Source organism: Dermochelys coriacea, chromosome 3 (assembly GCF_009764565.3).
Source record: "Dermochelys coriacea isolate rDerCor1 chromosome 3, rDerCor1.pri.v4, whole genome shotgun sequence".
In the NCBI taxonomy this organism is placed as follows: Eukaryota; Metazoa; Chordata; order Testudines; family Dermochelyidae; genus Dermochelys; species Dermochelys coriacea.
In genome coordinates, this window is record NC_050070.1 from 31,178,160 (window position 1) to 31,204,357 (window position 26,198).

General features: G+C 38.7%; 1 protein-coding gene across 6 annotated transcripts in view; it reads right to left on the reverse strand.

The window, feature by feature from the left end:
* TAF1B (TATA-box binding protein associated factor, RNA polymerase I subunit B) overlaps positions 1–26,198 on the reverse strand; it is a 59,587-nt gene that overhangs the window by 12,848 nt on the left and 20,541 nt on the right. For all 6 annotated transcript variants that reach the window (XM_043510260.1, XM_038397279.2, XM_043510262.1 and 3 more), the window contains 2 exons: positions 3,386–3,533; positions 35–212 (listed from right to left, as the gene is read on the reverse strand). In XM_043510260.1, coding sequence (XP_043366195.1) covers positions 35–212; positions 3,386–3,533 — 326 coding nt within the window. The remainder of the gene's footprint in view (positions 1–34; positions 213–3,385; positions 3,534–26,198) is intronic.

A 26,198-nucleotide genomic window follows, 5' to 3' on the forward strand; every position in this document is an offset into this window, starting at 1 on the left:
CTGATGTGAAAGTTTGCTCATAAAACGTACTTACCATTCATACTGATCATCTAGTAAAAATAGTAATTTGAGCACCACTATAATGATGGATACAGCAAGAACATCATATTTTACTTTCCTTGCCGATTTATTCACAGGATCAAGTGTCAGAAAGTCTGTTTCTCCAGCACTGATCTTTTTTACCACTCTGCAAGTCCAATTGTGCAATTCATCTAATTAAGAAAAAAGTAAAGTAAAATATTGTTAAACGAGCTGTACAGACATGTTAAATATGCCAGTTTCTAACACCTTATAAATACACAGATTTTTTAAAATACAACTTTTTACCAATATTAACTAAATTAACCCTCAGAACACTCCTCTGAGTAGACCAGTATGATTTAAAATATATACTATGAAATAGGGAAGAAAAATTACACTTTGAATAAAATACTCATTGGATCCTTTGGATGGAATAATGATGTTGCTAGGCCACCCTGGTCATACCCTAAGTATGGAAGATCTTAGATACATGTCGTACAACCTTTAACTCGTTTGCAGGATCAGGGTCTAACTTTACTACTTCAAGTAGTCCTGTAGATTTAAATAGGACTACTCCCAGTAATAAAATTAAACGTGTGTGTAAGTGATTGCAGAAAAAAGACCTGAAGTTTATAATGCTAATCTTTACTCTCTGTTTAAACCACAAAAGGAAAGAAATTCAAAGACATCAATATTATTCCAACACCAGCTGTACTGCATCTGAACAGTCCAATATTACTGTATACTTATTTTCATTGGTGCAAAATCCCCACATTTCTTACCTTTCCAGTTTAGCAAGAAACTCAGGAACTAATTACATCATCAGATTCCAAAAAGATTAGCAATATCTTGCTATATTCTGACTGAGTACAACATCAGTTCAGCTATACTTTCTATTTCCACAGCAACTATTGCTTGTAAGGAGTTAAATTAGTCAAGAACAGATCTTAATGTTCCAGTTGTCACCCTCATACACAACACTAAACATTCAGAGAATATGCATCAAACCACTAAAATCCCTGAAAATATAAATGTTACCAACAATAGCATCACTTACACAAGAAAGTTTCAATATGTTTAAATAGTGAATAATAAAAGAAAAAAAATGACTTCTCATAATTCAATACTGTCCCAATGGGATATCATCAATTCACTGTAGCCTAAATCACATAATATATTCCCACACAGTTTCCCCCCCCCCAAGTTTTTTATTAAGGCAAAGTTACAATAAAACATTAACGTACTACAGCATACATTACTTATTCAGGATCAGATTAATATTCAAAGAACCTGGATAAAGCTTCTGGATTCCAGGTTGGAAAGCCCTCCCTTCCCTAAGAAGGCTAGAAATGGTAACCAAATTTTTAAATACCTATCCTCTTTTTGGTGAGTCTCTTGGTACAAAAGCTTTTACAAGGACAGTCCATATTTTACTATACCACGATTCCAAAGGAGGAAGGGTCACCAATTTCCAGTAATGTGCAACACAAAGTCTAGCCACTAACAATAAAAATATGTTTTGTCATTTTGTTTAAAATGTAGATTTCCTGGAGCAATAAGTAAGCAGGTCAGGAGATCTTTAAGAAGTTGGTATTCTGACATAGGATTAATTTCTTCAATAATTTTCTCCCAAAACAGTTCCTGGACACAATCACATGTGCAAGTATTTTCCCCTTTCCCTGCAACCCCTCCAACAGAGCACTTCCCTAGAAGCAAAAACAGGATGGATCTTAATTGGAGTCAAATGCCACCTACACAGTAATTTATAAAAATTTTCTTTATGAGCTACACAAATTGAAGATGTATATCCCCTCTCATACAGAGACACAGTCATCCAGATCAATTTCTTTGTCCAAATCCCTCTCCCATCCTGTTATTCCTTTTTCAGATAGTCACTAATTCTTTTTATGTTAAGGTTTATTGTGGATTCCATTTGTTGCTCCTTTGTAACTATTCTTCTTTTGTAGTAATTTTAAAAGGTCTGACAGCTTTGAATTTCTTTGTAGTAAGTCTGAAAACTGCAGACCTACAGATCATCCTCAAGTCACGTAGCTGATATTTCAAGATTTCAAACTAATGTGATGTTACATATAGTGTAATGCTACACAGGCACAGAATGATTAAAAGATGGAATATCCAGTCTGGAATTTAGCTCTAAATGTGAGCTTTCTTCTTTTTACACATTCAAATGTGACCTTAAATAAGAACTGCAAGCTCACACAGTGAGAAGAATTGTTGTATACTCATAAAATATCTGATATGTACGAAAAATAAATTACCATTTCTAATCTATTTGGTGAAAACAGCCATCTTGACTAACTGGGACATTTGTGATGCCTGCAGCATGGAGGCCCAATATATACAGCATATATATTAGTTTCTATAGTCATTTGTTAGATAATCTTGAATGTTTACTATTTAAACAAAAAGCATGGAATGTTTACACAGCACTAATTCTGATGTTTACTCAGAAATCAAGAAAGTCAGAAACTGGTTTACAGTCCCTGACTCTGTGACTCCAGAGAACTAGAATCACAATGTAGTTTTCATTTCAGTTTGTAAATACTGAGAAATCTCCAACTGAGCTTCAGATAGTTGTACAGAGAAAAATGGGATTATTTCTTTTAATTTCTGTGACCAGATTTTATATATTTTAATAACTTCAATTGAAAACTTACTGAAATTAGTTACAGTTGCACAGAAAATAAGTCTCAAAAGTCACTTTAAATGAATACTAGCGATTCAAATGTATGTCAAAACATGTTTACATTGAGATAAAGCAACAGAAGCAATTGCAATATGAACTCCCTAAAAAACAGAGTTTAAAGTGGAAATCATGAAGCGTCCCCTAACTACAGTGGCACTCAAAAACAACCTTATAAAAATTCATATATACAATGAACATCAGCTCTCATGAAATTAAAAATGAGTACCACACATAGGACTTGATCCTGCAAAGTGCTCTCCTCCAACCCAGCAAAGGACTTAAACACATGCTTAACTTTAAGAATATGAACAGTCCTAAGGACAATTGGCAGGACTATTTACATGCTTAAGGCAAGCACACTGTTAAGCACTTTGCTGGGTCAGGGTCAGGGTGCTCAGAACCTTGCAGGATCAAGCCCATAATAATTATTTTAAATGGTCAGCCAACTTATTAAATTATTTCTGTAGTAATTATCTTTGGAGTTCCATAACTAAATGTTAAGAAACTTAGAAGGAAGAGGGGAAGCACTATCATATCAGTATGATAAGGCTAGTATGTGAATAGTTAATCAGTTCCTTTGCTAGAGAGCCTTAGCTGTTTTAGAGAATACCAAAGACCAAGGTTTATTTAGACGGTACATTTTAGAGGCATATTTACCAGGTAAGTTGGCCTCCATCAGATATTTCATGCACAAGATGTTTGGATGAAGAAAACAGCTATCAGTTATAGCTGGAAAACGAGGCAAATCTAAAAACGCTGCAAGTTCAAACATCTTGTTATGCACATCTTCATACACTGGCCAAGACTGAAAGACAAAATAGGTTTAAAAAGTTTCTTCTGTTTTGTTTTTAGATTCTACCCCAGCATCTTTAGCTATCCGTTTTTAATTCAAATTCTACGTTATTGTTATACAAAAACGTTCATGCCCTTCCTTTAGCACCTCTACAAACATTGGTATGTATTATGCAAGATACTCTTTGGACCTGGAACCTTGTTCATGACGTGTTTGTGAGGCAGCAAGGTTCCCAAAAAAATAATAAATAATAATAATAAATAATAATAATAAAAATAATACCCTAAAGCACTGCAAATGTAGCATGAAATCTCAAAGGTAGACAGATAAATAACAAATCTGTAGCTCTGTACAACATAACTTCATACAAAAATCCCTTTCAAATTTCCATATTAATTCATAGAAATAATCTTGCAACTGTCTCCTTTCGAATCTATTAACCACATGAAGAAAGATTTCCAAGCTTCCACTGTAACATGAATTCGAGATAAAAAGATTACTTATGATCAGACTCTTACTTGGTCACAATGAGCTCAACAGGATTACCTGAGGAATAAAGAACATAAAGGGCAGCAGAATGTGACCTTATTTCTCAAGAGAAACAAGGTGGGTGAGGCATCATCTTTTATTGGATCAACTTTTGTTGGTGAGAGAGACAAGTTTTTGAGCTTATACAGAGCTCTTCTTCAGGTCTGGAAAACTTACTCGAAGTGTCACAGCTAAACGCAAGGTGGAACAGATTGTTTAGTATAAGTAGTTCACATATATTTCAAGGGACCAATCAAGGTAAAGTGGCCCATTACCATCCCTCCAGTCATAGGGAGAAAAGGAAGACGACGGGAAGGGTTGTTAGTGAATTATAGATTTTTGTAATAAGCCATAAATCCAGTATGTCTATTCAGTGCATGATTTTTAGTGTCTAGCAAAGTTATGAATTTAAGCTCCCAGGCTCATCTTTTGAAAGTATGCAGGTTTCCTTCGGGGATGAGGATAGTCAGGTACTGAATGATCACTTTGCAAAAAGTGTTTACCCACAGATGGGGTATTTTTGTCTTTTATCATTTTGCTGTGTGAGTTCATTCATGAGTGTGGCAATTAGGAGTGTAACTACACATAGTTGCTATTGGAGCATTTAGTGTACTGGATAAGATATGCCAATCGCAACATGTGTTGTATGTCTTGAAAGGTGTGTCATGAGGGGTGTTCATCATTGTAACAGTGGAGATGTGTATGCAAGTTTTGCATCTGTTGTTCTGGCAGGGTCTGGCACTGCTTTGAGTGGACATGTTCTGGTCTGTGGGGATCTTGCTTCTGATGATGAGTATGGAGAGGTTGGGGGGTGGTGTTTGAAGACCAAAGAGGCGGTTCAGGAAAGATTTCTTTCAGGATGGGGGTCTTCATCGAGTATGGATTGTACTTGTTTAATGATACCCCATATGGGTTCCAGTGTGGGGTGACAGGTGACAACTGGAGGTGGGCTATTGGAGAGAGTTTTATTTCTGTGTTGAAGCAGGTTCTCTCTGGTATTTGGGTGGCCTATTCCATGATGTGATCTACTTCTCTGATGGAGCATCCTTGTTTAGTGAAGGCGGTTTTGATTGTGTTACGGTGTATATCTTGGACTTCCTCCTCGGAGCATATTCTGTGGATCTGAGTGTCTTGCTGTAGATAACAGATTTCTTGGTGTGTTTAGGATGGTTAAGAACATAAGAATGGCCATACTGGGTCAGACCAAAGGTCCATCAAGACCAGTATCCTGCCCTCTGACAGCGGCCAATGGCAGGTACCCCAAAAGGAATGAACAGACAGGTTATCATCAAGTGATCCATGCCCTCTCACCCAATCCCAGCTTCTGGCAAACAGAGGCTAGGGACACCATTCCTGCCCATATGAAGGTAGGTATGGTGATCAATGGGTTTCTTGCATATATTTGTCTCTAGGGTTCCATTGCTGATGATGTTTATGATGTCCAGGAAGTTAATGCTGGTGTGGGAATGTTTCAGAGAGAGTTTAATGGACAGATGGTGGTTGATAAAGTTGTGGTGAAAATCTAGGAAGGAGCTGAAGTCATCTGTCCAGTGGATGAAAATATCTTTGATGTATCTCAGGTGCACCATTGGTTTCATGGTGCATTTGTCCAGCAATTCTTCAAGGTAGCCCACAAAGAGATTGGCATTTTGGAGAGCCATTCTAGTACCCACAGCTGTTCCCATAGTTTAGGCAAAATGTGTTCTGTTGAATGTAAAATTGTTATGGGTGAGAATGAAATGGATGAATTTGGCGATGTGTTTGGGGTGGATATCTAAGGGTTGTCCACTGTCTTGTAATTATTAGTGGCAGGCAGCTACGCCATCCATCATTGGAGGGATGTTCATGTACAGAGAGGTGACCTCCATGGTAGCGAAGATAATGTTCCGAGGGAGGTTGTTAATATTGTGAAGTTTGTGGAGGAAGTTAGTTGTATCCTGGAAGAAGGTGACCTTTGTGTGATGAGTGGTTTGAGAATGGTTTCTATGAGTCCCAATAGTACTTCAGTAGAAGTGCCGTGGCCAGATATTGGACTATAAGGTGGACAGAAAGCTGGCTAGATCGTCAGGCTCAAAAGATAGTGATCAATGACTCCATGTCTAGCTGGCAGCCAGTACTCCTTGTACAGAGTACTCCAAGGACTGGTCCTGGGGCCGGTTTTGTTCAATATCTTCATTAAATGATCTGGAGGATGGTGTGGATTGCACTCTCAGCAAGTTCGCAGATGACACTAAACTGGGAGGAGTGGTAGATGCACTGGAGGGTAGGGATAGGATACAGAGAGACCTAGACAAATTAGATGACTGGGTCAAAAGAAATCTGATGAGGTTCAACAAGGAAAAGTGCAGAGTCCTGCACTTAGGACGGAAGAATCCCATGCACTGCTACAGACTAGGGATGCAGTGGCTAGGCAGCAGTTCTGCAGAAAAGGACCTAGGGGTTACAGTGGACGAGAAGTTGGATATGAGTCAACAGTGTGCCCTTGTTGCCGAGAAGACTAACAGCATTTTGGGCTGCATAAGTAGGAGCATTGCCAGCAGATCGAGGGAAGTGTTCATTCTCCTCTATATGGCATTGGTGAGGCCTCATCTGGAGCCCCGCACTACAAGGAGGATGTGGAAACATTGGAAAGAGTCCAGCAAAAATGATTAGGGGGCTGGAGCACATGATTTAAGAGGAGAGGCTGAGGGAACTGGGATTATTTAGTCTGCAGAAGAGATGAGGCAGATTTGGTAGCTGCTTTCAACTACCTGAAAGGGCGTTCCAAAGAGGATGGATCTAGATTGTTCTCAGTGGTACTAGGATGACAGAACAAGAAGTAATGGTCTCAAGTTGCAGGGGGGGAGGTTTAGGTTGGATATTAGGAAAAACTTTTTCACTAGGAGGGTGGTGAAGCACGGGAATGGATTACCTAGGGAGGTGGTAGAATCTCCTTCCTTAGTTGTTTTTAAGATCAGGCTTGACAAAGCCCTGGCTGGGATGATTTAGTTGGGGATTGGTCCTGCTTTGAGCAGGGGGTTGGACTAGATGATCTCCTGCGGTCCCTTCCAACCCTGATATTCTATGATTCTATGATATTATGGGTTCCCTTGTTTGTGTATCTTGGGAAGCATATAGACGTTCATGGAGAATGAGTATGTAGAGAGTCTCTTGGAGTTGTTTGGGGAAGGATTTGATGAGATTCCTAAATTTCTGGGTAAATTGTTGTGTGGGGTCTTCGAGTTCTTTATAGTAGATGGACTGTATAGTGACACTGGATTTATGGCTTATTACAACAATTTATAACCCACTAAAAACCCCTCTCCTCCCTGCAGCTGCTTCTCCTCCCGTTTCCTTTCCTCTACTACTTAATGTTTCTGGCCACAAGTCAGCAAAGTTGTAAAGCATGTGCTTATGTCTATTCATATTTAGCAAAATGTTTAAGCACATACATCACTATAGTGTCAATTTTAAGCACACGCTTAATTCAGTGCAGGTTTTACTGCTCTGCTGAATAAGAATGAACTGCTGAACTGGGGCCTCTATTTTTGAAATCTTATAACCGAGGCTAAAAAAAAAGTCCAATAATTATGCTATCAAGAACAACCAAAATTCAGTAGTGTCTTTTTGTTACATTACGTGATGTTTAACTCTTAATATAGGCAATTCAACTGTCATTCACACTTAACAGTTTTGAATGATTGCGAACAGTATGTCCATTTTTAAAAGGTGCCCCAAGCCTGCAATGAATTAAGAATGTGTTTAACTTTAAGCATGTGAATAGTTCTACTGAAGTCACTTAAAATTACAGAAGTAACTTCTATAAAACTGTTTTCTAGTTCCTTATTCTTCTAAACAAAGAGTGATGAAAAGTATTCTCCTCACCTGTTAGACTTATCTTGAGAAACAAGAAATACATGTGTTACCAGAATACTACAAAATCAAGGTTTACAGTCCCCTCCAATGAGTCTAAGAAGCAATTCATCCGCTTTACAACAGAATAATCGTGGAATAAAATTTAAACAGTCAGAATTTCAAGTTTGAAATTATATACATTTTTTTATGCATAAATTTCAAAATCAGTGGGATATCAATTTCCTAGTGCCCTGAAAGAGCACACTGGAAAATCAACAGATAATGCAAATAGATACAGTGCAAAAATAATATACTTAATTAGAAATAGTGGAGATGGAACTTTCCCAAGAGAATAAGAAACACAAATACTGATCTGCCTAAATATCAATCAAGCACCGTGTTAAAGTTTAAAAGTGAGGTACATAAGGAACTCATAGCAGCTTAAATGCATCATTTCTCAGTCACTAAAGAACATCGCCACTATTATTTAAGCATTCATGGTACTTCACAAAAATTATAAATAGCTTTTGTTCAACTTTTTCAGACCAAATACAAGGTTTAATTTTATGATAAGATGGTAAAGATCAGCTTTTTAAGTGATGTAAAATACTACTCCTAACATAATGGTATTTCGTTTGTGGTGTTTTTCATTGCAAATAGTTCAAAAGGATACTAACAACCTAAAATACTACTGTGTGACCTCTTTTTAAGGATGTTTTTGAGTATAAATAGACAGGAGTGCTCTCCTTTGGGTATGTGTTCACAATGGATTTAATAGAATTGGGACATGTAATACACTTGGAGGAGCACACTAATTCATGACAAGGCCTCCCCAACCAAACCCTTCTCTTGATTCCTCCTTCCTCCTGGGGTTTAAACTCCAACAGCCTATTTACATTTACTGTAACACTCAAGTGTTTTTCCTATTACAAAGGGATAGATAATTACAATGCTAGATTGAGTGACTTATGCATTACCAAAAGCACATAGATTCTGTTTTCTTCATGTCTGTAAATAGCAGGTAGAAGTTAAAGTTAAACAACACACAAGATAATTTTCTACCAGGAACCTAGTTAGTTGGGGGTGACAATGGCTGTAGAGAGCTCTATCATTCAAAAAGCACTGAAACATCTTAACAACGAATATTTTACACAGTTTAATGTCAAAAGAGCTATTAGCTTTTGAGGTGAAGTTCCCATGTGAAAATTTTCACTCCTACTTCTGCAGTCTACCACACCAAGAACGTATTCATGTTACAGCAGTAAAGGAGGAGGGTTTTCATTTCATTCAGTTTATAAAATATGTTCCCATACCTGGGTGCATAAATTCACCGTACTCAAATTTATAGCAATCGTCAAACTGCCCTGCCTCAGAACCCATCACCTTCCACCCATCTACTTATGTGTCCCTCCCCAGAAAAAGCCTGATAGAACAAGTCATCCTGAAAGTCAACCAAGTCAGGCTTTGATTAACCAACAATTGAAGCAAATTTTGGAATCACGGCCCTCTCAACTGAGAATGCCCTGCCTCCAGCACCTCATGATTAAATTCAGGGAAGGAGTGGTTGGAGATGTTAGATCATATGCCTCAGATTACCAAAGAATTTTTTTTTTGTTACCTAATATCAAAGTTTATCTTCACATTACATATTTTCAGCTGTGTTTGTGCTAAATATTTACAATGGCTCCCCTATCCATCTCTTTCTGGAATTATTGTGCTTTTGTTTACTGTTCCCAGTCTTGGGAGTCCCCCAAACAGTTTGTAACTCTCAGCTACGAATTCATGATAGCATTTTATAATTCCAAGGATCAAGGACAGAAGAACCATTATAATATGCATGACCACCAGATGATAGTCTTCTCATACTTTTGGCAAACTGGAGTTTCTTGAAGATGGATGTGGGAGATTCAGTTGTCTGGATGTGGATGCAACTGCTATTGGGGAGCAATTTCTTTGCAGCTCTTTTGGTCTTTGAAAGGTCCTTTATCTCTTGTCTCCACATACTATAAAACAAGATATTTTGAATCTAGAAGGTAGTAAGAGAATTTGATACTACATGAGAATATCTACTATACTTTTATCCCTCACTGTTTAATGTAACTCACAAGGCAGACTATTCTGTAGGAATATTAGCACCTGGAATATGGTATCCAGTGTGCTACCTGTTGGATTGTTTCAATTAGCTAAATTCTTTTATCATTCAGAGCTCTCTGGGAGAATTTTTTTCCTGTAATAGAAGAGGACAAACTAGTTTCCAAAAAGTAGATGATCCAAATTGTGAATATGAATAATCAGGGCATAGAAACAGGTAATTGTTTTGGGTGAGCCCAGATTGCATCCTCTCATGCTTGTTATGACAGTATCAGAATGTTGCTAATCAACATGTAAAAAACTGAGAACCTATTGGCTAACTTTTCAGATGCATTTTCTGCCCACTTCTTTTAGACTGAGGGTTCACAAACTTTGTATTACCATGGATCACATCTCAATAGAGAAAGCCAATGGACCACTTCTCTCTCTCTCTCTTTCTCTCTCTCTCTCACACACACACGATTGTACGGACCATTTCTCCTCTCATTTGTGATCACATAACATCCCTGTAGCAATTGTTTTGCATGTATTTGTCTTCAACTTTAATATGATAAAAAGAAAAGGGGGTACTTGTGACACCTTAGAGACTAACCAAGTTATCTGAGCATAAGCTTTTGTGAGCTACAGCTCACTTCATTGGATACATTCACTGAATGCATCCAATGAAGTGAGCTGTAGCTCACGAAAGCTTATGCTCAAATAAAGTTGTTAGCCTCTAAGGTGCCACAAGTACTCCTTTTCTTTTTGTGAATACAGACTAACACGGCTGCTACTCTGAAACCTTTAATATGATAAGGATCTATCCTTCTTGAATTTGCTATGCAGTCTCCTTTGCTGTTGATTTAATTTCCTCTTCTTCTGTTTTATTCATCTCTCCCTGTACATTTTTGAACTGCTTATTCCTTTTCTTTTGACAATGTTTTGCTTCCACTTGGTTCCTTCGTTCCTGGACATGCAGTCTAGATATCAGGATTTCATCTTCTCATAATCCTCTGGGCACATTGACTAGTTGCTTTATTCTCTGCTCCTCTGAACATTCCCCTACTGATAGTGGTCAGCAGCTGTAGTTGCTGAAAGGGTCTCCTTTTTCCATCTCCTCTTTACAAGTGGACCTGGTAGAGGACAATCCTATCTCCTAGTTTCCAGATGCCTCTTTGCAATGAAGAGATTCAATACCTGTGGAACTATCTGAAAAGACTTTGACCTATCTGAAGCATCCTATGACCAGCCATCTCTCCCCAGACTACAGTTTGGAAAAATGTGCTAGGCTGACAAGGACCAATAACTAGGATATTGATTATTTCAACATGAAGGCTTAGGAGAAGATTAAGCTATGATTTCAGGGGTGGGGGGATTTAAAAAAAATTATAACTACACTGAAAAGTTGGTGCAACACATTCTTTATAAAGGCAAATATAAACACAAAACACAGTAAGCTATTTATTGTAAAAGAGCTAGTAAATCAAGTTTGCAAACTAGAATAACCTGCATGCATCTAATAATCTGAAATGCAGTGAAGTCAGGAGCCGTAAATGCTGGGTGATGCAGAAGAGCTAATATAGCCACTAGCTGATTTCATAACAGAGCTGACACTACTTCCAATAACTATGCCAGGTGTGAAATTTACAACCAAACTGATATTTGAAACTGAATGGGAATGAACTGATGACTCAGTACTTTGTATTATTTAGATGTCCTTGGAGAGATGTCAGCTTAAAAATTCCTACATTAAAATGGAATTTCCTTACTTGCTTTGTGTTGCTCTCAGATCAGTCACTCCCTCACCCTTCTCTACCTATTTGTCAGTCTCTCAACCATCTGAACCTTTTCCCATGCAGCCTCCACTGTGGTTCTATCTCCTTGAGATCATCCACAAGACCCTTACTTTCCTCATTTTAAGTACATCTTAAAAACCCACTTCTGCCAATGCTATCTACAGTGAGTTTTGTTGATTTGTATATGACATTTTTTTTCCTGTTCCCCAAAACTCTATTCACCTGCCAGACTACGAACTCATTGGGATTATCCCCCAAGGTTGAGAAAACGCATGTTCAGATCAACCAGATGAAATGTCTCTTCAAGGATATGTAGCGAAGTCAGGTACCCATATGGAAAACAAATTCACCAAAATGCACTGACCAGAAGAACTTTTACAATATTTCCAGGTATTGATGGCTCTAAAATTGTCCTGGAATGTCATCAAAGCAATTACCATATAATGTATTCCTAACGCCTTAGATTATTAAAAGTGAAAGATTTTAAAAATCAAGTTCACTTTCCACCAAGAATTTTTTTTTTTTTTGCACCACATTCAACTTGGGCAGCGAAAATAGCATAGTTACTTCTGTTTTGTAGTTCGTTTCTAATATGTCATGCTTACATTTTCCACAGCAAAAGACTTTACTAAAAAAGTACTGGATCCATAAAGAAATATAGAGCAGTGATGTAAGGGATGGACTAGATGATTGCATACATCTCTTCCAATCCTAATATCTATGAATCATATGTTACTGTTGATGTAATAATGGAGGGCTGTGCCTGAGACTACTTAAGGTGAACAAATGGCAGGAAAGAATAAAGGGTGAAATTCTTACTACTCCATTTAGATAACTATTCAATATTCCAAAGAAGAGAAGAAATTTCTGAGGACTCCTCCACTAAAAAAAAAATAAAAAAGAAAAGAAATACAGAGATCAATGTCACATTTAAAATAAGTTTTACAAGATTCCACAGGAATGAAGCACTAGGATAATAGTAGCATTAGACTTGTCCACCTTGTAGAGCCTGGCATGTGTGTTGTTGAGATGGTCTCCTAAACTCTCTAGGATATTAAAAATGCAGCCAAGATCATCCTTATCAAACCATATGAAAAGTAACATTGGCACTTGATCCATCTCCTATAATAACTGCACCTTTTAAACTCTCAGTTTGCTTCAGAAGCCAAAACTTACTCCAGAGGGCTGTGCTGGGCATCAAAGGAATGTTCTTTATTCAGGAAAAGCTTTCATTTAAAAAGGTTCAACATACAGAGAATGATCAATGCACTTCTGTGAGCAAATCCGTGGTATGCTATGGAGAATGACTGCCTAATGGTGAAATCATATCACATATCTATTTGAAGAATGCAGGACTGGTTGCTGTCTTGTCCACAAGGCAAAACAACAACAACAGGAATTAGAGGATGAATACTGAATACAGAAGAAGCTTGCTTTGCTAGATAAATGGAATTTATTTGGCTCTCTATTCTATCTGGAAGCCTTTTCAAACACAATACTTCTTGGGGATGCATAACACTACTCTGGTTATTGGGTAATTTTGGATAAGAAAGTTCAGGTTGAATGAGTTCTAATATATTATTAAACTGGCAAAGACACATGGTTGAGTGTTGCTTTGCACATGCTCACAAGGCAAATCTGAATGATAATGAACACTTAAGCTTAATAAGTTTTAAAAGCCTACCTAGTGTGTTGAATTGTCTAACAAGTATTACAATTTAAAGCTTGCGAACAAGTTTTATTGAATTTCACAAATATTTTATTAGGTTTCCTTTCCTTCTTCATTAAGCAATGCTTTAAGACAGGTAGAGACAAGCTAGAGTTTCTGTTACACAACAGCAGGCTCCCATGATAAACCTGATTACAATAACCCTGTCAGAAGTGAACTTCCTCCTCAGCGCTTTTAAAAAAGCCTCACCCTTGCTTATTATCATTCTGAAGTAGTTTCAGAAGAGAAAGACGGGAAATTGGCACCTGTTAATTGCATATCTGCAATACATTAGAGAAAAAAAAAGGAAACAAAAAATTCCACCAAATAGAGTTAAAATGTACTCCAAAAACAGTAGCAGAACTGAGGAGGGAACTGGTGTTTATGGTTTGGAATGATAAAAATGACGGCAGCAGAGTTGATCTGCACAACTTATATGCTTCTATTTGTATTTCTTACTAAGCTCTAAAAACTCAACAGAGCCTTAACTGGCTTCTGTGTCAATTCTAACATCTTTGGGAAGGGGAACAGAGATAAGAATTTTATGAAATGACACTCAGTGGACATCCAGTGGCATACATCCAAATCTCAGTAGCCAGAAAAATAAGACGCAGCCCACTTGCTATCATTCTTAGAAACTACCACCAAGTAACCATCTCTGTTCTGTGCTTACTTTTTATGGTATAAACCAATTTATTTGGTTCTAAAAATTGTACGTTCAAAACCAATTCTAACTCTCTTACCCACTGCCCAATCAAGTTTGCTTCTTGTAAACCATAGGTGCTTTAAAAGATGTAATATGTGCTTTAACCACGAAGTAATTTTAATTGTGGCACCTCCACAATACGTCACACTACCCTTCAAAGAAAAACAATACATTCTTCAATAAAACAATTTAACCATAATATTATCTTAAAAAGTGTAAAAAGAAAAGGAGTAAGTGAGCTGTAGCTCACGAAAGCTTATGCTCAAATAAATTTGTTAGTCTCTATGGTGCCACAAGTCTCCTTTTCTTTTTGCGGATACAGACTAACACGGCTGCTACTCTGAAACCTTAAAAAGTGTGTCTAGCACTTTAAATTTGGGCAAACTTGCCAAGCAAAGAAGAGGATTCCTGCTCCATCAAGTTTACGAACTAAAACCCCGATCCTGATTTCAATTGACCTTTCCTTGGATGCAAGAATCTGCCTGCGCTGTGTGGATCCAACCGTGCAGTAGGGTCTAAAGACTCACAAAGGGACTGATACATGGAAGTAGAGAATGATGTACAGTTGTCACTGGAGTGGGGAAAGTTTTGTGGACATGAACAAACATTTCAACTTAATTCCCAACAGATTGGTTTTAAACAGTTGGTTAACAGATTTATCTACAGTCAGGAAGCTGCCTACAATAAAAATGCAAATGTACAATCCAACAAACTTGGGAGACTGGAATATTTTAAGTGCTGGAAGTTTCCTATAAGGGATGCTGACAACTTGAATTATTTGAAATTGTCTAATTTCAATAGAGTGCCTGTAGCAGGGTGGTCACCCCACTCCTGCCCTGAAGGGGTTAAAACAGCCCTGGGAGAGGGCTTCGCTAGGGAGCCCATAGTAAAAGCAGCCCTGGAGAGGGCTGCACCTGGGAATAGCTAGGCTGACTGGGGGAAGCAGCCACAAGCGGGCCCTTATAAGAGGGCTGTGGGCCAGAAGAGGAGGAGTCTCACTGTAGCCCTGGATTGGGAAGGGCTAGCTTCCTGAGAGCGAGGTACCTTAAGCGGAGCAGTGCTGGGGAAGGGCAAAGGGAGCTGAGGAGCCCCAGCCTAGTATACCCCCAGGCTGCAGGTCTTGGTAAAGGCCCAGAAAGGTACTGAGGCTGCAGAGGCAGCGGGTCCTAACCCCTTGCCAATGATGAGTGGCCATTACACTGCAGTCTGCCCCAGTGAGCGGGGGTTAGATGATGATTGGTAGTAGCCACTGAGGTAAGGTGGGTTTAGAGGGTTGGGGGTTCCCCTGGAAAGGGAGACCCAGAATGTGGGGGTACTGATGGGGCAGAACTGCAGGATAAAGGGCACCGGGGTCCGGGAGGGACACGGGGCCAGAGGGAGGCGAGACACTAGCCTGCAGAGGGTATGCCGAAGGCCGGAAAGTGCTAATTCCCGAGACAACTAGCAGGAGGCGCTGCACTCATGAGTCTCGCTTCGCTACAGTGCCCTTGTCTAATTTCAATAGATTTCCCTTAAATTGTACGTCTTTAAATGAATTTGAAAAATGAAATTTAAAAAAGGGGGGAGATTTTCAAAAAGCCAAAGAGATTTAGGAGCACAAGTCCCAATGGAAGGAGGAGGTCATCCTCAGTTCCAATCCTGCCTCAGCCACTGATTCATTGTGTAGCCTTGGGCAAGTCACTGTCTGTCACTGTTTGCCCACCATACAATGATCATAATATTCTCTTTTCACAGGAAAGATGTAAAGATAAATTCACTATGACTGAGGCATGCTGATATTATAGTGATGCGTGCCAAAGAGGAGACCACGAGGAACCGAAGCATTCTGTAGTCAGTGCAGGGTTGCAGTAAATAAGGGAATGGAGCCACACATTGGAATTATGAAGATAAAAATAAATATTGAACAGCTGCTTCATTTTCCAAGCACCATCCATCCTATGCACTAAAAATGGGTCCTGTATTAAAAACTGCATATGATCATGTAATTAAAAAGACTGCTGCCTAATGTATACAAACAAGGGGACCAAATTAAGCTTATAAGGAAACCTCAATTCTGGCATTTCCTAATTTTTAAGTGCTTACCTTTGCAAACAAAATAACTTCTAAATGTAGGGTGTTTTTGTATGTAAATTATATCAATTTAACTTATCCATGAATCAAAGCCCTGCATTTTCTGTAAGAATTGAACAAGACAATGCTCAAAAATCCGATTCAAACGGTCTGGAAATACGCAGATAAACAATCTGTTTAATATGAAAGTAGAATTGGAATATTGGAATAGAGAGAAATAAAATGAATAATTCATAAAAGGCTGTTTGTCATGTCTTCTATTCCAGGATGGCACCATATGCTCTTTAATCTAACGTTATTAAGCTTCTTCTTTTACTGCATTTTTTCCCATCAGACTTGTTGTGAATTTTCCTTCCCTTCACTGGCGCTGGGCTGCCAATATTATTCACCAATGTGAAAGAGAGACTTGATAATCAAGATGAAAAGGTGAGCCATGCTGAAGAAATGAACATTCACTAGCAAGCAGTCCTAACAACTCCTCCAAAACAAAAACTGAGAAATATTTAAGCAAAGATTTTATACATCTATTTTTAATGGGGCCACTTTTAGCCTACAGTAAAGAAACCTAGGCTTCCCCCCCATACACACATATACATTTTTAAAAAGTGTATCTGAAGAGATGAAATGTCATAACATCCACTTGAAATCCTAGAAGGATGACATTAAGCTATATCTAATTTATACAACTTGCACACTTCTTGGGTGCCGGGGGGATGGGGGTGGGGGGAAGGAGATTAATGTAACCATTTTGTGGATGAGAGAGTTTTATATTTAAGTGTTCTCACTGGTCAATTTTGTAACACTGACAGCAAACAAATTCTGAGTCACCTTTAGTAAAACGGGGCTGCAAACAGCTGTGCTAAAATAACATTATGGAAGAGCGGCAGCACCTTCCATAGGTAAGGCCGAGCAGAGCTCTTTGTTTAAGATTGATATATTATCATGTGTTCTTGTACAAGGCTGTCTTTCAAAGGAAAGCACAAGTCATAGCTAAAGGCTTGAGAGAGAGAACAATGCTTAAATACACTTTAAATCTGAATTATACAAATGAAATATATAAATGAATAATTCAAGGGTCTCTGAATACTCCTCCCCTGCCTTTCAGAGCATAAAACGCCCAAATGAGGTACTATATTTTCAGATTTCAGAGTAGCAGCCGTGTTAGTCTGTATTCGCAAAAAGAAAAGGAGTACTTGTGGCACCTTAGAGACTAACAAATTTATTAGAGCATAAGCTTTCGTGAGCTACAGCTCACTTCATCGGATGCATGCATCTGATGAAGTGAGCTGTAGCTCACGAAAGCTTATGCTCTAATAAATTTGTTAGTCTCTAAGGTGCCACAAGTACTCCTTTTCTTTTCAGAGGAATCCACAGTTCTACTTTCTCAAGCGAAATACTCAGCATAAAAGGAAGAGACTAAAGAGCATGATTATACTAATGCATTGTTTACTACAGTACATTTTTAACTGGACAAATCAAACATTAGTGATACAAAGCCAGCCACTGATTTTACAATGACACTGTCATGACTAGGATCATTCAGTAAAGGACCTGCTGACAAATACAACTGGTTAAAAACTAGAAGAGCAGCAGGCAAGTAGAGCTGGTCAGAAAATTTCCACTATAATTATTTTCCAAACAGCAAATGCCCGTTTCACAAAATTAAAGTTTTCCATAGGGAAAATTACAATGTTGCTGAAAAACAGATTTTTCTGTCAGAAAAATTGAAGTGATGGCTCCCAGGTTGCCCACCTGGACAGGTTTTTGTCAAATTTTACTTTCACCCAGAAGCTGAAAATTTTACTTTGGTTCTCCCAAAACAGAAGTTTTCTGGAAATCTTTTTCCACTAAATCTTTGGTGGGAAGGAATTTCCATTTTCTGGCCAATTCTACAGATATGATAACAGGGCATGCCAACAGAATAAAATTGAGTAACTGAAAACCAAGAAACATGTAAGCAAACACCATTCAATAGTTTGTGCCTGTTCATCTATCAACATATGGACTTCTGGAATGCACTGCAGCACAAGGCATATAACTAGCAGAAAAAAAACACACTTCTTCCAGTGTTAGAACAATTAGTTGTTTGTTAATGAATCTTCATAAAATGATTTGTTAAAAAATAAACCAAATAAAAACCTTCTAGTGTAATACTAATTGCCAAAAAATATTCCATACAGAAAATATAACATTGTTTGTATCTAAGTTTCTTTTTAAACCTTCTTTCCCCAATCTACTTCAATTCTCCTTTCTTCCTACTCTTCCGTCTAACCCTGAAGCTGTGTCAGCAAGAGCAATCTAACTAGATGTTCAAGACAACTTCAAATCTACTGTTGGGCAGGATCAGAGTTTGAAAGGGAAGCTGCTACCGCGCTGCTCCACCCTTCTTAGGTTACTTGCAGAGCTTGGTAGGCCAAGCAGTTTAATGTGAATACAGTGGAGCAAGGAGTTCTGCAAGGGAAATGGGTGATGGGCTTTTCCTGCTGATTGGGGCCCAGTAATTGAGCATTTCCACCTGCAAAGGAAAGAAGAATGAAAAGAACAAAAGAAGAGAAGAGAGAGAGAAGAATAAGGAAAATAATTTAATTTTAAACTGAGTTCTAAGACATAATGGGTTACAGGTGCCGTATTTTTAAGTTACCGTTTTACCCGCAAAAGCCATGACGTATTCAGACCTGATTTTGTGTGTGTGTGTGTGTGTGTGTGTGTGTACGTACGTACACACACACACACACACACACAGTTACATCTGTTCATGCTATTTACAAATGCACTTTTTTTTCCCTGCTTTTTCTTTTGGTTACTTACGCAGAGTCACCCCAACTCAAAGAATTTTAATTCTATTCTTTTCTTGTGCAGCAGGCTTGTGTACTAAATTTGATCAATTACACATGTGGAAAGCCATTCAAAGCAAGGGAGTTTATAGGTGTCCCTTAATGCCTGGAGAACCTTTATTAGTGAAGATGATGCAAGAACAGTAAAAAAACTCAGCTTGCCTCTCAGATCTCAAAATAAGTCTGCACAGCTGTCAGTCTAAAAAAAATTTTTTTAAACTTGCAAACTCAATACTTTAGAAATAGAATAATGGAGATGAACAGGTCACCATGACCACAACATTTTTCGCACTGCCGCTTCTCAGAGCAGAACCACACTTTAAAGGACTTGTTTTTACTACTACTTCTGACCTGACAAATCAGGAAATGGAGGAAACTAAATATCATGAATGCTTAAATATTTTTACAGAAACTGGATATAACAATGATCTGGTTGATGATGAAGCTTTATGGCCTCAACATGCGCATCTCTAACAGTCATCATCTTGGCCAACACTAGGGTTTGAACTGGGGAATTCCATAGCTAAAATGCTTGAGTCTCTACAGCACAAGCTTACTGACTCACACCTGTCTGGGAACAGAAGGGAATGGACGGACATGGACACACATGCTCTCTGACCAGTGGGTTACAAATTTACTCAGAAAAATGGGAAATTCAGATCTTCAACCCAGGCTATTTTATGCAGTAAAGTAATAGCAAAAGACATATGCAAGTACTAGTAAAATACTCATTGGGTTTACAAATCAAAATTAAAAATAGAGGAACTTCTTACATATTAAAAACTCCAAACAGATGAGGAAATGGTTTAGCGTGTTCGTGTGTTCATTTTAGGGATATATTTCAAAACCCAGACTATATCTGTGTCACTTAGCTAAATTATTTCAGTCAAGCTGAACGTAAGAATTTCAACAGAGTGGCCTGATGCAAGATACGGAACATCAGAAATAAAAAGGAATTTTACTCTTCTTTAGTAGGCAGGACAAGGTAGGTAAATACAGTTCTGAAATGGAGTGATTCATTTCATCAGCCTCTCCTAGAAAAGAACTATAATTAGGAAAAATAAATCCACACCTATAACTAAAGAAATACTGTCTAGTTCATAAATTTGCACAGCTTGCCCAAACAGTGAATGTTAAGCAGCTCCTAACTTTTCTTCTATTGAAGATGAGGAAATAATACTTTTTATAGGATCTTTGATTTCTAAAGATCCCAAATAAATTACATATACAGAAATCACTTACTGAAATGCACTCACTTTTTAGGTGAAACATGTTGGCTGTCTAACAGCATGAAGGTACAAGCATACTGCAAAGACACAGCCAAGTTACTATGGCCTCACTGGTGCTGCACTCACTCAAGTGAATCAATAGGATTTCTGGGCGCATATCCCATGGTTCTGTGTGCTGCACTAAGCTGAGCTGCTCTAGAATTCTTTCTCCCAGTGAATTGTAGGACAATTTTTCTGTCCTTCTGGGAACAGGTAGAATTTTGGGAAGGCACTGGAGGATCAACACTCCTCACTGCAAGGTACATTGGTTACCAGCCCGAGGGAAAGTGGCACCCAATTTCTAGCCTATACCCCCAAACAAGCCAACCAGCCTGGGTTTAAAGTACCACCAAACTTGGGTGAGATGGCTTTATATGTGGACAGTATGGGTGGGGGAGGGGGGGACTTAGGTGCAACAGCCAAGTAAGAGCCCAAAATAACTCTGCAGAGAGACATATCCTAAAAGACACAAACTCTAACAAATCAGTGCCAACTGACACCTTGCTAGGGCATTGATTCAGTACCAACTCAGAGGGGAAAAAGTGACACCTTACTGAGTCACCAAGAGGAGAGGCAGTGTTCTAGTGGACTGAAGGAAGTAGGAGTTAGGAAATTTAGTCCTCTAATCCACAGGATTAGCAAACTGCCTCATAGTGCAGTCCCTGTGCCTCAAACCTGACTTGAAGGGATCATCTCAGAGCTCTATTTAATAACAGACTTAAGGGGCTGAGGCCTGGTGTACACTACAGAGTTAGAAGAAAAGGAGTACTTGTGACACCTTAGAGACTAACAAATTTATCTGAGCATAAGTTTTCATGAGCTACAGCTCACTTCATCGGATGCATGCAGTGGAAAATACAGTAGGGGGCTTTTATATACACAGAGAACATGAAACAATGGGTGTTACCATACACACTGTAATGAGAGTGATCAGTAAGGTGAGCTATTACCAGCGGGGCGGGGGGTGGGGGGGGGGGACAAAAAAAAACAAACAAAACCTTTTGTAGTGATAATCAAGGTGGGCCATTTCCAGCAGTTGACAAGAACTGTCAGGAACAGTAGGGGGGAAAAATAAACATGGGGAAATAGTTTTACTTTGTGTAATGACACATCCACTCCAAGTCTTTATTCAAGCCTAATTTAATGGTGTCCAGTTTGCAAATTAATTCCAATTCAGTAGTCTCTCGTTGGAGTCTGTTTTTGAAGTTTTTTTTGTTGTAATATTGCGACTTTTAGGTCTGTAATCGAGTGACCAGACAGACTAAAGTGTTCTCCAACTGTTTTTTTAATGTTACAATTCTTGACGTCTTATTTGTGTCCATTTATTCTTTTACATAGAGACTGTCCGGTTTGGCCAATGTACATGGCAGAGGGGCATTGCTGGAGCTCCAGTGGCAGACAGCCTGGAGTCCCACTGCTTGGAGCTCCGGGCTCTCACTGCCCTACAATGACAATTAAATCGGGGGAAGTGCTCCTACTGAGGAAATGCACCACTGACAGGACTGTAGTGTACACACAAAAAAACTGATGTAATTACTGTGGTGGTTGTACGTCGACGTAACTAAGTAGACTTATTTTTGTAGTGTAGACTTCCCCAATACTACGAAGACTTATGCACATTAGTATCTCTAGCCACGTGAATTGTTCTAATTTGTTTCAAGGAGACTACTCACATACATATCTTTGTGGGATTGCACCCCAAAACAGTAGTTCTACATTGTTTTATAGAACCATAGAAACGTAGGGCTGAAAGGGACCTCACGAGGTCATCAAGTCCAGCCCCCTGCACTGAAGCAGAACCTATTAAACCAAGACCATCCCTGACAGGTGTTTGTCCAACCTATTCTTAAAAACCTCCAATGACAGGGACTCCGCAATCTCCCTTTGAAGCCTATGCCAGAGCTTAACCACCCTTATAGTTAAAAAGTTTGGTAACCTTAAAAAAAAAATCTTAAATTATCCTTACTAATGTATTAAAGTAATTTTACCAATTTTTTTTTTCAAAAAATTGGAAACATCAGTGATCATTTTCTTTTGTTAGGACACAGTAATCCATTTATCTTAAATACAGACTAATCTTTACAAGGCTAGCTAAGGAATGTGTGCTAAGGAAGTGAAAGAAAAACAACAATGGATGATTTTTAGAAACTCAAAATGCTTTTGCATTCAAACATTTTTTTAAATCTATTTATAATAGGTGCTTATTGTAAGTATTGCACACACGCACACACACACACCCCTTTAAAAAAAATCTAAACGAAAACCAACCAGTTTAAATATAAGGCCAGAATACACTAAAAAGTGTTCATTTTTCATTATTAGTCACACTAACGTAGTTTTCCATAAAGTAGATTCAGTGCTGTAAATGTACTGAACTATTTTTTGAAGGAGTGTGTAGTAGAGCTATTACTTCTCTTTGGATTAATTAGGTATTGTAAACCTAATTTTAATAGGAGATTTACAGACAATGATCTAACAAATTTTATAATGAACCAGCACAGATTATTTGAAATCTATAAGGATTTGATATAAAGTGATCATTTCTAAAATTGAGCCCTTAAGGTTAACATGTAGGCCCACAGTCCAATCTTTGTTTCTGTCACGCACAGCAGGAAGTTATCAAAACAGTTGTGTAAGTCTCTCTTCATAATCCACGGGAAATTCTGATTTTGTATTTTCCTTCAGGCAAACTAGCAATTATTCTGCATCCAACACTCACAGGGAAAATAAAAGACTCCCACTGCCTTTTTTTATTATTATTTTTTTAAAAAAACAACTAAAACTTGACAGATTTACAGAACAAAATGTTTTTTACGTCTTTAGCTTTGTTTGAACAATGCTGAATTGATTCTGCTGCATATTTGTGGCATTTATCTGTTTAACTCAAGCCATTTTTATTGAGCAATCAAGATATTAGGTGGTCACAAGTAAAGAAAGAAAAATATTCACAGGCCATAATCACCACAGCAATCTTTCAACCGTACTTTTGACTATAAATATGTGAATTAGAGAGAGACGCAAAATCCAAGGGCAGACCTCTGAACACAACACTTTGGAAAAAGTGATATTTTGCAGTTGAGCCCTATTTCTAATATGAATGAGAAAAGGTGGGTGAGTTAATATTTTGTATTGGACCAATATTTGTTAGTGAAAGAGACAAGCTTTCGAGCTTAGACAGAGCTCTTCTTTAGGCCTGGGAAAGATATTATGGGTATGTCTACACTGCAATTAGACCCCCGCAGCTGGCCTATGCAAGCTGACTCTGGCTCTTGGACTAAAGGGCTGTTTAACTGTGCTGTAGACATTCAGGGACATCTCCGAGACTCTCCCACCACACAGCGTCCTAGAGCAAGGGCTGCAGCCTGAGCCCAAATGTCTACACCCCAATTAAACAGCCCCTTAGCCTGAGCCAGCTGGCATAAGCCAGCCACATGTGTCTAATTGCAGTTCAGACATACCCTCAGAGTGTCTCAGCTAAATACAAGGTAGAACAGAACATTCAAGGTGAAGTAGGCAGTTAACACATCTGCAGTCATACAACAAAGGAGGGTTAGTGGGTTACAGATTGCTGAAGTGAGCCATAAATCCAGTGTTTTTATTAAGTCCATGATTTTTAGTGTCTAGCAGAGATATGAATTTGAGACTAACAAATTTATTTGAGCATAAGCTTTCGTGAGCTACAGCTCACTGCACCCGAAGCATTCATCGAGTGCACCCGAAGCATTGAGCTGTAGCTCATGAAAGCTTATGCTCTAATAAATTTGTTAGTCTCTAAGGTGCCACAAGTACTCCTTTTCTTTTTGCGAATACAGACTAACACGGCTGCTACTCTGAAACCTGTCGTTATGAAACCTGTTCATCCACAGGTGATATGGTGTTTTTTACTTTTATCATGTTTCTATGAGAGTTCATTTGAGAGCATAATGATTTTCAGTTTTCACCCACACAGTTATCGGGGCATTTAGTGCACTGGATGAGGTATAACACGTGTTGTGATATGCATGTGTAGAACCCATGAATCTTGAAAGGTTTGTTGTGGGGGGTACTGATCATTGTAGCTGTGGAGATATGTTTGCAGGTTTTGCATCTATTGTTCTGGCAGGGTCTGGTGCCACTATGAGTTGATCTATCCTGATCTGTAGGGAGACTTTGCTTCTCATGGTGAGCTTGGCAAGGTTGGAGGGTGTTGTTTGAAAGCCAGAAGAGGGGGATGGGAAAGATTTCTTTGAGGATGTGGTCCCCATCATGTATGGGTTATTATTGTTTAATGATACCCCATGGGAAAGTATCAGTGTGGGGTGATAGGTGACTCCACTTAAGAGCAAAAGTATTCCACTTAGGAAGGAGCAATCAGTTGCACATATACAAAATGGGAAACAACTGTCTAGGAAGGTATACTGTGGAAAGGGATCTGGAGGTCATAGTGGATCACAAGTTAAACACGAGTCAACTGTGTAACACTGTTAAAAAAAAAGCAAACATCATTCTGGGATTATTAGCTAGGGGGTTGTAAGCAAGACAAGAAGTAATTCTTCCACTCTACTCCGCACTGATTAGGCCTCAACTGGAGTATGGTGTCCAGTTCTGGGCACTACATTTTAGGAAAGATGTGGACAAATTGAAGAAATTCCAGAGAAGAGCAACAGAAATGATTAAAGGTTTAGAAAATATGACCTATGAGGCAAGATTGAAAAAATTGGGTTTGTTTAGTCTGGAGAAGACTGAGAGGGGACATGGTAACAGTTTTCAAATATTGTACATAAAAGGTTGTTACAAGGATTAGGGAGAAGAATTGTTCTCCTGAACCTCTGAGGATATGACAAGAAGCAATGGGCTTAAATTACAACAAGGGCGGTTTAGATTGAACATTAGGAAAAAATTCCTGTCAGGGTAAATTAAGCACTAGAATTAATTGCCAAGGCAGATTAAAATCTCGAATGACGGAGATTCCACAAAGAGCAGGTTTGACAAACACCTGTCAGGCATAGTCTAGATCAGAGATTCTCAAACAAAGTTGTTACCATCTGTACATTAATCCATTCGCTACAACACGGTGTGCACATTTAATTGTAAGCACGGACCACAATCGCAGATTTGCTTTTGCTCTTATTACCATGGATCGTTGGCTCATTCATGCAACAGAAACAAAAATAACTCAAGTGAAAAACAAAGAATCCGAAACTGATTCAAGTGAAGCACCGCCACCACATATATCAGCATATGTACTTGTATACGGGGTGGGGTGGGGAGCATAAACTACTACAGACACAAAGAAGGAGGGCATGATCAAATAAGTTTGAGCACCACTGGTCTAGATAAGCATTTAGTCTTACCTTGAGTGCAGGGGATTGGCCTAGAAGACCTCTTGATCTCCACCAGTCCTACGATCCATGGACTAGGAGTGTGTGATCAGAGGATTTTTTCTTGAGAGAACCTGCTTCGATATAGAGTATTTGGGTGGTCTGTTCAACGATGCAGCCTACTTCTCTGAAGTGTTCTTGTTTGGTGACAGTGGTTTTAAGTGTGTTAAGATGTGCACCCCAGATCTTTTCCTCAGAGCATAATCTGTGCTCTGACTGCCTGGCTTTTCTTGAATCAGGCAGAGGAGGGACTTGAACCTAGGTCTTCCATGTTCCAGGCAGTGCCTTAGCCAACAGGTTATTGGGCATTCTGGTTTCTCTCCTTCCCCTCTCTCTTTTTTTCAGGAAAGTCAAAAGATCTGTTTTCTTTCTAGGTGGAATGAAAAATTCTGAATCCTCAATTTTTTATGAAACAAAATTTTTGTTTCCAGTCAGCTCTTGTAATGCCTTCCTTGGTAGGGCATCAGTGGTCAGGTACAGGATGTTGTCAAGTAATCCTTCCC